The 14,723-nt window shown below is 42.2% G+C and overlaps 1 protein-coding gene across 1 annotated transcript in view; it reads right to left on the reverse strand.

Moving 5' to 3' along the window:
• Positions 1-14,723, reverse strand: part of LOC111951986 (cullin-9) — a 79,025-nt gene that overhangs the window by 34,334 nt on the left and 29,968 nt on the right. Inside the window, exons 16-26 of the mRNA XM_070434892.1 lie at positions 10,676-10,847; positions 10,258-10,363; positions 10,051-10,146; positions 9,733-9,908; positions 9,514-9,647; positions 8,364-8,549; positions 7,990-8,019; positions 6,484-6,617; positions 6,093-6,275; positions 5,760-5,917; positions 4,451-4,652 (exon numbers count right to left, since the gene is read on the reverse strand). Coding sequence (XP_070290993.1) covers positions 4,451-4,652; positions 5,760-5,917; positions 6,093-6,275; positions 6,484-6,617; positions 7,990-8,019; positions 8,364-8,549; positions 9,514-9,647; positions 9,733-9,908; positions 10,051-10,146; positions 10,258-10,363; positions 10,676-10,847 — 1,577 coding nt within the window. The remainder of the gene's footprint in view (positions 1-4,450; positions 4,653-5,759; positions 5,918-6,092; positions 6,276-6,483; positions 6,618-7,989; positions 8,020-8,363; positions 8,550-9,513; positions 9,648-9,732; positions 9,909-10,050; positions 10,147-10,257; positions 10,364-10,675; positions 10,848-14,723) is intronic.

Here is a 14,723-nt window from a genome sequence, read left to right on the forward strand (position 1 = left end):
TACATAAGACCGAATCCAGGTGGTGAGTCACATTTACGCGTAGTTGTACCTGATCGTCATCCATCTGTTGAAACCAATTGATCCGTCTCTGGGTAGTCGCTCGATGTAAGGCTCTGGTTGTCCACCAGAGGTCACAATGTCCTTTGTAGAGCTTCTCTGGTAGTGGAGTGTTTGTTAGAACAAATACTTCAGATGTACCAAGGGTTGTCTGTTGGGATTCTCCTTCCCACCTTGGCTTTAGTCAAAGTTCTAGGACCACTTTTACATGCAGGTGATCTCCACACTCGTGTTGAGGTTGAGAGCTTCCAAGTTTCTAACCATTTCAACGTGTAGACCACGGTCTCGCAGTGATCTCAGAGTTTAAACCATTTGTAAAGTTCAGCTCGCGCTGTATATCGMCTGGTCTSGTAGTGGTCTCAAGGTTGATTCTTCAGGTTCAGGCTCCCGACCACTTTACARGCCAGCAGCAACCCGGCATGTTTTGGTCTCATAGTTTTAAARCATTTCGTAACATTCAGCTCACGCTGTCTGTCAGGCTGGTCTAATGTAAATTTCATTAGCGGTTCCTTAAATAATTCTTAGGGCTACGCCCCTTTTTTCTCCACTTCCTGCCTGAATGACGTGCCCAAAGTGAACTGCCTGTAGCTCAGGCCCTGAAGCCAGGATATGCATATAATTGGTACCATTGGAAAGAAAACACTTTGAAGTTTGTAGAAATGTTAAATTAAATGTAAGGTTAAATAATGTAGGAGAATATAATACAATAGATATGGTATTAGAAAATCCAAAGATTTTTTTRTTCTTTGAGAGACCATCCTCTTAGAAATGCAAGAGAAAGATCATATTGTAAATTAACTCCCTGGATGKAATTCCTATGGCTTCCAGATGGTGTCAGCAGTCTATGTTCAAGGTTTCAGGCTTGTAACTTCAAAAACGAATAAGAAATATCAGTTTTGGCAGAAGGACACAGTCTTGGAAATTTGTGTTTGCGCGCGCCATGAAGACATTACGCACCTGCTAAAATCGGTTTCCTATTGAACATACTTCTTTCCGAAATAAATGTTATAGTTTGATTACATTTTAGGGTATCTGAGGAGTAAATAGAAACATATTTTGACTTATTGAAACAAAGTTCAGGGGGTAGATTTTCGGATTCCTTTCTCTGRAAGTTGAACGAGTGGATTACTCAAATCGATTGGCGCCAACGAAACTGACTTTTTGGGATATAAAGAAGGACTTTAACAAAACAACACTACATGTTATAGCTGGGACCCTTTGGATGACAAATCAGAGGAAGATTTTCAAAAAGTAAGTTAATATTTAATCGTTATATGTGAATGTATGAAACCTGTGCCAGTGGAAAAATATTTTGATGTGGGGCGCCGTCCTCAAACAATCGCATGGCATGTTTTCGCTGTAATAGCTACTGTAAATCGGAAAGTGCAGTTATATTAACAAGAATTTAAGCTTTCAGCTGATATAAAAGACTTATATGTACCTAAATGTTTAAAATCCATAATATGTATGATTATTTATTTGAATTGCGCACCCTCCTGTTTCACCGGAAGTTATCCCGTTAGCGGGACACTGATCCTTAAGAAGCTTTTAAGCACTCAAATTGTTATGTCAAAACTCAGGCCAAAAGGGGTGTTKCATCACGCCGACATGTCTGTGCTCACTTGGGCGTGTTTACTGACTGTGCACAAGTTTATATGAAACGCAATTACCTCATTTAGAAGGCTAAAATCACATTGCTATCTTCACAAAAGTATTTTCCTATTTATTAATATATTTTATACAACATTTAGACGTAAACTTGATACATAGAAAGCYTACACTAAGAATTACAGTTACTAGGTTATACCATCCTTAATGACATCACAAAATAATAAAACCGTATGACAGGATTATTCTTTAGATCCCCAAGGACCAATCTTATGAATATTGTGCCAACATTCATTCTTTGTCCATTTAGTTTTTGGCGGAAAAACMGATTTCTTTCCCAATAATGGAGGGCAAGAAAGAGATTGTTCTCAAAAAATGTACGACCCAGTGTTAAGGTGTCAAGACCGGCACAGCCCCCCTTCCCCTCTTCTGTGGGCGAGAGGAGGTCTGGCTATCTTCAAATATTTGCCTAGCTGATGGGTCTTTTGATCCACTGTCAGGAGAGTCATGACACTATGGTGAAGCATTGTGGTGGCAGCATCCTGTTATGGGGATGTTTTTCAAAACGGCAAGGGAGACTAGTCAGGATCGAGGGGAAAAAAACGGAGCAAAGTACAGAGATTCAGAGATTCTTGATGAAAACCTGCTCCAGAGCGCTCAGGACCTCAGACTGGGGCGAAGGTTCACCTTTCAACAGGACAACGACCCTAAGCACACACCTAAGACAACAAGACAACCCAGGAGTGGCTTCGGGACAAGTCTCAATGTTCTTGAGTGGCCCAGCCAGAGACCGGACTTGAACCCGATCTAACATCTCTGGAGAGACCTGAAAATAGCTGTGCAGCGACGTTCCCCATCCAACCTGACAGAGCTGGAGAGGATCTGCAGAGAAGAATGGGAGAAACTCCCCAAATACAGGTGTGCCAAGCTTGTAGCGTCATACCCAAGAAGACTCGAGGCTGTAATCYCTGCRAAAGTTTCTTCCACAAAGTACTGCGTAAATGGTAGGAATTCTTACATAAATGTGATATTTCAGATATTATTTTTGGTATATTCTGCTAAAATGTCTAAAAACCTGTTTTTGCTTTGTCATTACAGGGTATTGTGTGTAGATTGATGAATTTAAAAATATATATATTTTAGAATAAGGTTGTAATGTAACAAAATGTGGAAAAAGTCAAGGGGTCTGAATACTTTCCGAAGGCACTGTATATACACTGCTCAAAAAAATAAAGGGAACACTAAAATAACACATCCTAGATCTGAATGAATGAAATATTCTTATTAAATACTTTTTTCTTTACATAGTTGAATGTGCTGACAACAAAATCAAACAAAAATGATCAATGGAAATCAAATTTATCAACCCATGGAGGTCTGGATTTGGAGTCACACTCACAATTAAAGTGGAAAACCACACTACAGGCTGATGTAATGTCCTTAGAACAAGTCAAAATGAGGCTCAGTAGTGTGTGTGGCCTCCACGTGCCTGTATGACCTCCCTACAATGCCTGGGCATGCTCCTGATGAGGTAGCGGATGGTCTCCTGAGGGATCTCCTCCCAGACCTGGACTAAAGCATCCGCCAACTCCTGGACAGTCTGTGGTGCAACGTGGCGTTGGTGGATGGAGCGAGACATGTCCCAGATGTGCTCAATTGGATTCAGGTCTGGGGAACGGGCGGGCCAGTCCATAGCATCAATGCCTTCCTCTTGCAGGAACTGCTGACACACTCAGCCACATGAGGTCTAGCATTGTCTTGCATTAGGAGGAACCCAGGGCCAACGCCACCAGCATATGGGTCTCACAAGGGGTCTGAGGATCTCATCTCGGTACCTATTGGCAGTCAGGCTACCTCTGGCGAGCACGTGAGGGCTGTGCGGCCCCCCAAAGAAATGCCACCCCACACATGACTGACCACCGCCAAACCGGTCATGCTGGGGATGTTGCAGGCAGCAGAACGTTCTCCACGGTCTCCAGACTCTGTCACATGGAGTGTGAACCTGCTTTCATCTGTGAAGAGCACAGGGCGCCAGTGGCGAATTTGCCAATCTTGGTGTTCTCTGGCAAATGCCAAACGTCCTGCACGGTGTTGGCTGCAAGCACAACCCACCTGTGGACGTCGGGCCCTCATACCACCCTCATGGAGTCTGTTTCTGACCGTTTGAGCAGACACATGCACATTTTGTGGCCTGCTGGAGGTCATTTTGCAGGGCTCTGGCAGTGCTCCTCCTTGCACAAGCGGAGGTAGCAGTCCTGCTGTTGGGTTGTTGCCTCCTACGCGCCTCTCCACGTCTCCTGATGTACTGGCCTGTCTCCTGGTAGCGCCTCCATGCTCTGGACACTACGCTGACAGACACAGCAAACCTTCTTGCCACAGCTCGCATTGATGTGCCATCCTGGATGAGCTGCACTACCTGAGCCACTTGTGTGGGTTGAGACTCCGTCTCACGCCAGCATTCAAAAGTACAAAGACTCAGCCAGGAAGCATAGGAACTGAGAATTGGTCTGTGGTCACCACCTGCAGAACCACTCCTTTATTGGGGGTATCTTGCTAATTGCCTATAATTTCCACCTTTTGTCTATTCCATTTGCACAACAGCATGTGAAATTTATTGTCAATCAGTGTTGCTTCCTAAGTGGACAGTTTGACTTCACAGAAGTGTGATTGACTTGGAGTTACATTGTGTTGTTTAAGTGTTCCCTTTATTRTTTTGAGCAGTGAATGAAAACCACCACTGCAATGTTTTATATACACTGCAGGGTCTTCTTTTATATACACTCACCTCCTCGTTGACATCCTGCAGGGTCTTGTCCAGCTGCTGGAGGCGGTAGAGGTGGAACTCCTGCTGCAGCTCCTCAGACTCACTGAGATTCTTCAGCATCTGCTGGGGGAAGCGGTTTGGGAAGCAGGTGCCTATCTGCATTATGACAGCAGTCTCCAGCCACACCTTGCTTTGGCCCAGCAGCCTGTCACCAAGGTAGTACCTGTGGAGGAGGGGGATGGGGAAAAGAGATGGATTGAGACTCTAGACAATGCTACAATATGGTCCTTTTATGAATGATAAATGGTCTTAGGGTCGGCTCACGGTTCAGAACAATTATATTGCAGYTTGGAAACGTTTTAAATCAAGATAATATTATTTGAAAAAATGAGCTTGTTATGTTGAATTGTGTTGCAAATTCTATTATGTGAGCAGTGAGACAGACAGCCTAGGCTACTAACCACACAGAGAGAGAGTGGAGCCGGGAACTGTCCATTATGTGTGTGGTGTTGAAACATTCCTAAGCAGAGCTTATGTTCCCTTCCACCTCTTGACAATACATTTCCAAGTTAATTTTCCCTGACTCCTAGCTCACGTGAAAATGGCTAACGTAACAGGATAAATAAAAAGGTTATGATGGGGGATACACCATCGTGGAAACAGGTGCTGCACAAATAATATTTCCAGTCATTGTGGACGAGAACAACAACCCGGTAGATGGATACCCAACTGGCAAAAGTGCAAGTAGGTATTAGTTTACAATAATTTGGTTAATTATTACATGAATTCAGGTTAATTTGTTCATTTAGACCAATACACATCCCATATAAAGTTTAAACCTACGAGGCTGGTAAAAATTTGAGTAGCCAATAATCTACAGCATATTCGATTCTGGGAATTGTTTATTTAAATTAAACAGATTATTTAAACAATACTGAATGTAAGGGTATTGTTATGTCGGCTATAAGCTTCAGTAGGGAAGGAGTCGGCTAATAAGAAGGCTATTTTTAAAAGCAATTTGAGTTGTGCAGCATTACATTGTGAAAATAACAAGATGGGCCTATCCTTCTTAATTCATGACATGTTTCCTTTTATCCAAATGTTGAATAGACATGCAGACTAATTCATTATAATAGTGTACTACTCTGGAGTCTTAAAAATAATGAAATAAATGTATATGTTATTTGGAGGGTCACAGATCGGCTCCAGGAACAATTCTAGGTAGATATCGGGTGGTGCTTGGAATTTATGTGGGAGGCGCGGGGCAGGTGCGGTTCCAAAAAAACTGACCCGTGCAGGAATCTGCAGAGATAAAGAAATGTGGCCTTACCTGTAACAGTGCTCAAAGGTGTTGGCAAGCTCCAGGCCYGAGAGGAAGAGCATAGGTTCTAGAAACTGCTGCAACTGGTTAAGAGTCTCCACGTTGCCAGAGTCCACTCCACTCTTCTGGATCATCATGTCGATGTACTGGGCAAACCGCTCACTCATCTGCAAACACAGAGATAGCGAATGTAACCCACACAGACTGCAGTGATTTGGAGCATAGATGTGTTACAGGTACACTGCAAGGTCACGTTCATTTGGACTATTGCCGTTTTCTGTTGCTTGCCCTAATGAACATGACCCAGGTAGTATTGAGTACAGGTCARCCAGTATAACTCACATGCATGGCGGTGAGGATGGAGAGCTGTAGGAGAGCAGCAGAGAAGCCGTGGCGGAGAGKCAGCACAAATGCTGTCTGTTGGCCAAACAGCTCCTCCATGGCATTCTTCAGACGGAGGTACATGTTCCTGTAACGCTCCACAAAGTCTGTCTGACTGCACGTTGAGTCCAAGAACTTCTTCACCTGTTAAACATGGGTTGAGTAATCACTCAAGTTAAAAAATATATACATTTTAAAAAATTAACTTAAATCCGGCCTGTGATTCATTTACTGATGCCATCTTGACTTAAACTTTAGATCCGAATTACTACGCCTACTTACTTCAAGAACATTAGATCAGAGTAGGTTTATAATGGGCCTCAGTGTTTTTAGAGAAGTAAGAGTGGCTAACCTGTCTCTGTACCACGCCCTGCCAACATAGTGCTATCCCTGCAATACTGCTGATGTTCTTCCCCTTCGGCTTGACAAAGTTGGAGGACGAAGAGGACACAGCAMCTGCATCTTTGTTCTTTCCCTCTTTGCCATCTGAAAGAAAATGACAAAATCAGTTATCTTCTAGGCAAAAGGTTTGAGAAATTCAAGGTAAAAATAAATACAATGCATATATTAAAGTATGTGGACAAATGACTGGATTCGGCTATTTCAGCCACACCCGTTTGCTGTCAGGTATATTAAATTGAGCACACAGCCATGCAACCTCCATAGACAAACACAGGCAGTAGAATGGCCTTACTTAGGAGCTCAGTGACTTTCAACGTGGCACCATAATAGGATGCCACCTTTCCAACAAGTCAGATTGTAAKATTTCTGCCCTTTTAGAGCTGCCCCGGTCAACTGTAAGTGCTGTTATTATGAAGTGGAAACATCTAGGAGCAACAACGGCTCAGCCGCAAAGTAGTAGGCCACACAAGCTCACAAAACGGGAACGCCGAGTGCTGAAGCACGAAGGGCGTAAAAATGGTCTGTCCTCGGTTGCAACACTCACTACCAAGTTCCAAACTGCCACTGGAAGCGGGAGCTTCAATGAAATGGGTTTCCATGGCCGAGCAGCTGCACAAAAGCCTAAGATCACCATACGCAATGCCAAACGTCAGCTTGAGTGTTGTAAAGCTCACCACCATTGGACTCTGGAGCAGGGGAAACGCATTCTCTGGAGTGATGAATCACGCTTCACCATCTGGCAGGCCGACGGACAAATCTGGGTTTAGCGGATGCCAGGAGAACGCTACCTGCCCCAATGCATAGTTGCAACTGTAAAGTTTGGTGGAGGAGGAATAATGGTTTMGGGCTGTTTTTCATGGTTCGGGCTAGGCCTCTTAGTTCCAGTGAAGGGAAATCTTAACCCTACAYCATACAATGACATTCTAGACAATTCTGTATTTCCAACTTTGTGGAAACAGTTTGGGGAAGGCCCTTTCCGGTTGCACCATGACAATGCCGCGTGCACAWAGCGAGGTCCATAAAAAAATTGTTTMTCGAGATGGGCGACAAGTCTTCCACACCTAACATCAGTGCCCGACCTCACTAATGCTTTTGTGGCTGAATGGAAGCAAGTCCCCGCAGCAAAGTTCCTACATCTAGTGGAAYGCCTTCCCAGAAGAGTGGAGGCTGTTATAGCAGCAAAGMGGGGACCAACTCCATATTAATTCCCACGATTTTGGAATTAGATGTTTGACAAGCAGGTGTCCACATACTTTTGGTCATGTAGTGTATGAAACTGCAGCCAAAAACAACTGAAAGAAACAAAGGAGTAACACACCGTCCTGATKATTTTCAATTCAAACTGGAGGGTTCCGTGTGGGTGGAAAGCGGAACGTCTCAGTCATTAGTAATATAAAAATGGAGATGCTGGAAGAATAACTAAATGCAGTACATTAGACTCTAAGCTCTTACTTACTCTTTAAAACTTTGCTTCGGTTGATACCTTCTGAAAACAAAAGAAATARGGAAGACGTGATGGGTTGTCGACCAAATATTATGAATAAAGTATCAATACCTTCGCATTTCCAAAATATTATACTACCACGTAAAATCTAGTCTTTAGTCTACTGAGATTTATTTGCAACTCATTTTGATTAGCAATTCCTGTASGATTTCCGCACCCAATTTTAGGGGCAATAATTGCCAAAATACTATTCAAAAAGGTTGAGGCGCCCACATTTTGCCCCACTGTGCCTAATGAAATATCAGTCACAGCTGGACAGAGAGAAGACTTGTGGTTATACCAGAAGTAAAGAGGTGGTAGGGTATAAGGGTTACAGGATTACTCACTGCATTTGATGGGRGGCTTGAGCTCCTCTGTGTTCACTCGGCTGGTATCCACATGGACCAGTAGGTGGGTGAGGCGACGGACGCGGGAGTTMAAGATGGCGGCCCGACTCTTGCAGCGCCTGGCTGACTCTGCGTTGTCCAGGTACTCAGTGAGTAGCCAGGAGAGGGGACTGAGGACTTGGGTCTCTGTTAGGAGTGGAGGAGAAAAGCAAGGTTGGCATACTACAACGCTGACAGAAAATCATCTTAGTTGATGAAAATGTATGGCTGACAGAACGTAGCTGAATTGCAGGAAGTGAGAGAGGCAGACGGAGAGAGAGAGGATGTTTCTCAAAATGCATACTACCGTGCTATGAGCACGCAAATTGGTACATGGGACGGTCGGAGTATGATTCAAATCAAAGTAATGCGAAACGGAGTACAGAGGGCACTTGTCGAATGCTTACTCCATTTGAACATTTTTAAGCATGCAACATAAAGTATGCACAGAAATATTACGCAACCACGTAAAAATTTGACAAAATGTCATTATTTGAACTGTAGCGAGAGAAAATGAAATGTTGCATAGCCARATCTCATGTTGCCTGACTACAAWATTATATCTTAATACGTTAATAAATACATGCTGTGTTAATTTTGGCATGTTTACCTGCCCACAAAACCCACTGTAGTGTSCGTAGARCTTAAGCCCATAGACAGTCAATAGGGCTAACTGGCAATCTACTACGGTTAGTTAGCTAGCCAGATCGCCATGAAGAATTGGTCGCTCGCTACCCACGAAAATTGTACATCTACCTTGCATAACATTAGTTTTAGGTCATTTTTGCCTGTTTGGCTAGCTAGCTAGATTATTACGATTTCCATACATCTAGCTGATAATTATGAAGTAAAACGTTTGCTTTGTGTATATCTGGTTTCGTCTCCATTGTTGCCATTGTCCTGGCTGGAAGAAGGTTCAGTGAATGAGGAGTTGCAGTGTGAGGTAATACAGTAGTGGGAGTGCTTCTCAAATGTAATGTTTTATGCGTTCTCCACACTCCCGTCCTCACAAAAACACTCAGGAGAACGTCCTCGGAGAATAAACTTGGCGCATGAGTGTGGCGCACGGTAGTATGCATATTGAAAAACATCCAGAGACTCCGGAAGTTACCAGAGATGGTGATGCTCTGTACGATGGGGGTGATGAGGGCCTCCCAGCAAGTGCGTCCCAGAGCCTCCGCTGCCTCGGCATCGGGCAGGAAGCGGTCAGCAAACATCTGCTCATGTCGCAGAGCGCTGTTCAGTCTGCAGACACACACACCAGGCCAGGTTAGGGCAGTCTGGGGGTGAGTGCAGTTAGCAGTAGTGTGTATAGTAGAGACAGGTTTACTTGTTGAAGAGCTGTAGCAGCTGGGCCTTGTCCTCAAGGATCTCCTGGCACCAGGTGTGGGCCTTGGTGGTGTAGAAGAGGTAGGTGCGACAGCAGAGCTGCTCCTTGAAAACGGGCCAGAAGGTGGGCTTGGGCCCCAACAKCTCAAAACCGTGGACCCTCGTGTCGATGCCACCCTGGTGCGAAGAGAAAATGATGTTAATGCATGTTCAACATTTTAAAGTAGACTCCCTGCTGACCAGGGTTGGGATCAATACCATTTCAATTCAGGAAGTAAAATGSAATTGAAATTCCAATTTTCATGATGCCACAGCCCACCTGCTGACACCTCTTGATCCTYATCTGCACAATGGACCACAAGCGGGTCATGTTCTCCAGCAACACAATGCGATTGGCTGACGGAGGCACATTGACCTGTAAACACAAAGAGTTGGGGGAGGGGCTTAAACCTTAAAAAGACAAGATCATACATATAACCTACTTCCAAATATTTTCCTACTCCTGCCTGCCTATACAGCTGCTTACTGTGTTCAGCTCTGTGTTGATATTTGTGGGGTCGTCTCCTCCAAGTACTACAATGCGTGCAGGCATATAGCTGGAGTCTTCACTGGCCACAAGAACTGCCAATTGCCTTGGTTTAACAAGAACAGGAGAAAATGTGCTTACAGTAAGTGCCCAATTGTTACAGTAAGAAATAGTACAAATATGGATGCCATTGAAGTAAACGCAGCAGTTGTTTAAGATACAGCATGCAGTCTAGCATAATAATCCACAGATGCAAGAACAAGGCAATAACAAACGTTTTGGTATACAGGCAAGGGAACAGTGAGCAACACAGGTGTGCTTCATTTTCAATTGTCTTTACATATTGTGCATAGATATCAAGAGTAAACATTACAACATTATAAACACTCAGTATGGCCAAAGTGATGTGTGGACATACCTAATCGCCACCCCCTTGTGCATGTAGATGTTGATAAAATGGGAACCTGTGCAGCCATTGGACTCCCAGTATGTTTTAGGGTTCTTGTCAGTGAGCTTGTTCGCTCGATGGTGATTAGAGGAAACCTCCACTTTCTCCCAGCACTTGTCCTCCTTGAGTTCCAAACTAGATCCTGTTGTTAACGGTCACAAGATGAACAGGACAGTTTAAGACAAATTGTACTTTAACTTTCAYAAGCTAAATAAAAACTTAAGGGATGATTAGGTCAAGTAAATAATCTACCAGTACTAGTAATGTATTTTATGAAAACAGAATAAAAAAGGAATTGCATTGTGATACATTTTGCAGGGCTCCAGACTGCAACCAACTGTATGTTCTGAATCAGATGGACTATTCTAAAATGTTTCTCTAAATGTAATAGTGCACATAAAGATGAAYGCAAATTCATATCTATTGAACAAAAACAAATCAGGATTCTGGAGCTCTATTTGAAAGTAAAATAACATAAATAGCCATATTGTCAACCTATGACTTCCATCTCCAGGCCATTAGACTGTTATACAGTCACCACTAAACGGCCCGCCCAGTACCCTGCCCTGAACTTACGTCACTGTTACTAGCCGGCTACCACCCAGTAATGTACCCTGCACCTTAGACACTGCTGCCCTACGTACATAATAAATTGAACACTGGTCACTTTAATAAATCGTCACATACTGTATTATATAGTCTWGGATCATCCTATATCACTACTGCTGTACAAATCTTTTCTATTTGGTATTTTATTAGGATCCCCATTAGCTGTTGCAAAAGCAGCAGCTACTCTTCCTGGGTCCATACAAAACATGACATAATACAGAACATGAATAGACAAGAACAGCTCAAGGATAGAACTACATCAAATGTTTTTTTMTTTTTTTAAATGCACACYTAGCCTACATATCAATGCATACACAATCTAGGTCAAATAGGGGAGAGYKGTTGTGCCGTGAGGTGTTCCTTTATCTGTTTTTTGAAACCAGGTTTGCTGTTTAATTGAGCAATATGAGARGGAACTTAGTTCCACGCAATAATGGCTCTAAATAATACTGTATGCTTTCTTGAATTTGTTCTGGATTTGGGGACTGTGAAAAGACCCCTGGTGGCATGTCTGGTGGGGTAAGTGTGTGTGTCAGAGCTGTGTGTAAGTTGACTATGCAAACAATTTTGGATTTTCAACACATTAAATGTTTCAACTCTTAGCCAAGAGAGACTGGCATGCATTTTATTTATATCAGCCCTCTGATTACAATGAAGAGCAAGACGTGTAACTCTGTTCTGGACCAGATGCAGCTTACACTACACYTTTCATGTTTGACATTAGAGAAGCTTGAAAAGAGGTTGAAAAGCCATGACAAGTTTTTTTCAACAGGTTATGGTCAATGATATCAAAAGTCTGCACTGAAATCTAACAGTACAGCTCCCACAATCTTCTTATCAATTTCTTTCAACAAATCAGTCATTTGTGTCAGTGCAGTACATGTTGAGTGCKCTTCTCTATAAGCATGCTGAGTGTCTGTTGTTAATATGTTTACAGAGAAATAGCATTGTATTTGGTCAAACACATTTTTTCCAACAGTTTGCTAAGAGCTGGCAGCAAGCTTATAGGTCTGCTGTTAGAACCAGTAAAATGCTGCTTTAGCACTCTTGGGTAGCGGAATTACTTTGGCTTCCCTCCAGGCCTGAGGACAAATATTTTCCTCTAGGCTCAGATTAAAGATATGACAGATAGGAGTGGCTATAGAGTCAGCTACCATCCTCAGTAGCTTTCCATCTAAGTTGTCAATGCCAGGTTTGTCATTATTGATCGATACATTTTTCCACCTCTCCCAAAATAACTTAAAATAAGTTTCAAACTTGCAATGCTTTTCTTTCATTATAGTTTTTTTTATGCATGAATACGATGGCTCACTGTTCYTTGTTGGCATTTCCTGCCTAAGTTTGCCTACTTTGCCAATTAAGTAATCATTAAAATAATTGGCAAGATCAAATGGTTTTGTGATCTGATTCGATAAAAGATGGAGTTGAATTTGTCTTTCTGCCCATAACTTAAAGTACTTTTATATCATTGATCTTGGCTTCATAATTATTTTCTTTTTTTTATGATTTGAGTTTAGTCACATAATTTCTCAATTTTCAGTAAGCCAGACTTATTAGCCACACCTTCTGTTCCATGATCTCTTTCAACCATACAGTTTTTCAATTCCTCAATCCATGGAGCCTTAACAGTTCTAACAGTCAGTTTCTTAACAGGTGCATGTTTATCAATAATTGGAAGATGCAATTTCATAAATTCATCAAATGCAGCGTCTGGATGCTCCTTATTAACTTCTTATGGCTGCAGGGGCAGTATTGAGTAGCTTGGATGAAAGGTGCACAGAGGTGCCCAGAGTAAACGGCCTGCTCCTCAGTCATAGTTGCTAATATATGCATATTATATTAGTATTGGATAGAAAACACTCTGAAGTTTCTAAAACTGTTTGAATTATGTCTGTGAGTATAACAGAACTCATATGGCAGGCAAAAACCTGAGAAAAAATCCAAACAGGAAGTGGAAATTCTGAGGCTGGTGGATTTTCAACCAAGCTCCCATTGAAATCCCAGCGAGATATGGATGAGTTTTTCACCATGCGCGTTCACATGAGGAGGACCTCCGTTCCACCGCTCATCTGAATGTTATTCTCCGGTTGGAACGTTATTCAAGATGTAMGTTAATCAAATTAGACCAACAAATATTTTTTTACATCATCCACATAAGAGTCAGAGCAAAATCTTTTGTATGATCTCTTATATACTATTTTAGTAGGAACTTTGGCTTTCCTGGATATAGCCACAATATTGTGATCACTGCATCCAATGGGTACGGATACAGCTTTAGATCAAAGTTCTACAGTATTAGTAAAAATGTGATCGATACATGTGGATAATCTTGACCCTGTAGTGTTTGTAAACACCCTGGTACAGTAGGTTGATTAATAACCTGAACCAGATTACAGGCACTGGTTACAGTGAGAAGCTTCCTATTGAGCGCACAGCTTGATGAAAACCAGTCAATATTCAGGTCCCCAAGAAAGTAGACATCTATTTACATCACAAACACTATCAAACATTTCACACATATTATTGAGATACTGACTGTTAGCACTTGGTGGCTTATAGCAACACCCCAAAAGAAAAGGCTTCAGATGTGCCAAGTGAACCAGCAACCACAACACTTCAATAACACTTCAGATAAGATCTTCTCTAAGCATGACAAGGATATGGCTCTGAATATATACAGCAACACCTCCCGCATAAGCGTTTTGTCTCTTCTATAGATGTTATATCCTTGTATTGCTACTGCTGTATCATCAAATGAATTATCTAAATGAGTCTCAGAAATGGCTAACATTTGAATGTTATCGGATGTTCTTTTTTTATTTTACCAGGCAAGTCAGTTAAGAACAAATTCTTATTTTCAATGACGGCCTAGGAACAGTGGGTTAACTACCTTGTTCAGGGGATTCGACAGATTTTTTACCTTGTCAGCTCGGGGATTCGATCTAGCAAGCATTCAGTAACTGGCCCAACGCTCTAACCACTAGGCTACCTGCCGCCCCAAACATAAATAGAAACATAAGCATATCGCTGCACCTGCAATAAAATCTGCAAAATGTGTGTAAGCGACCAATAAAATGATTCGATTTTGATTTGATAATCACTGGATTAACTTATTTATTGAATACCTTCTCAGTGGTCTATTAATCAAATCAAATGTATTTATATAGCCCTTCTTACATCAGCTGATATATCAAAGTGATGTACAGAAACCCAGCCTAAAACCCCAAACAGCAAGCAATGCAGGTGTATTACACTTAATAAAGCATTGTGGATTACTTTAGAATTACTTTAAAAGATAAGTACTTTTTTTGTGGAGCTGAAATTATACTTTTTTTTTGGGTGCAATCAAAATCATGGGATTTGTAAAGCACCAACTGAAAAAGTTAGGGGAAATGTTAGTTTGGAGCCC

The sequence above is a fragment of the Salvelinus sp. IW2-2015 genome, linkage group LG25 (genome assembly GCF_002910315.2).
Source record: "Salvelinus sp. IW2-2015 linkage group LG25, ASM291031v2, whole genome shotgun sequence".
NCBI lineage: Eukaryota > Metazoa > Chordata > Actinopteri > Salmoniformes > Salmonidae > Salvelinus > Salvelinus sp. IW2-2015.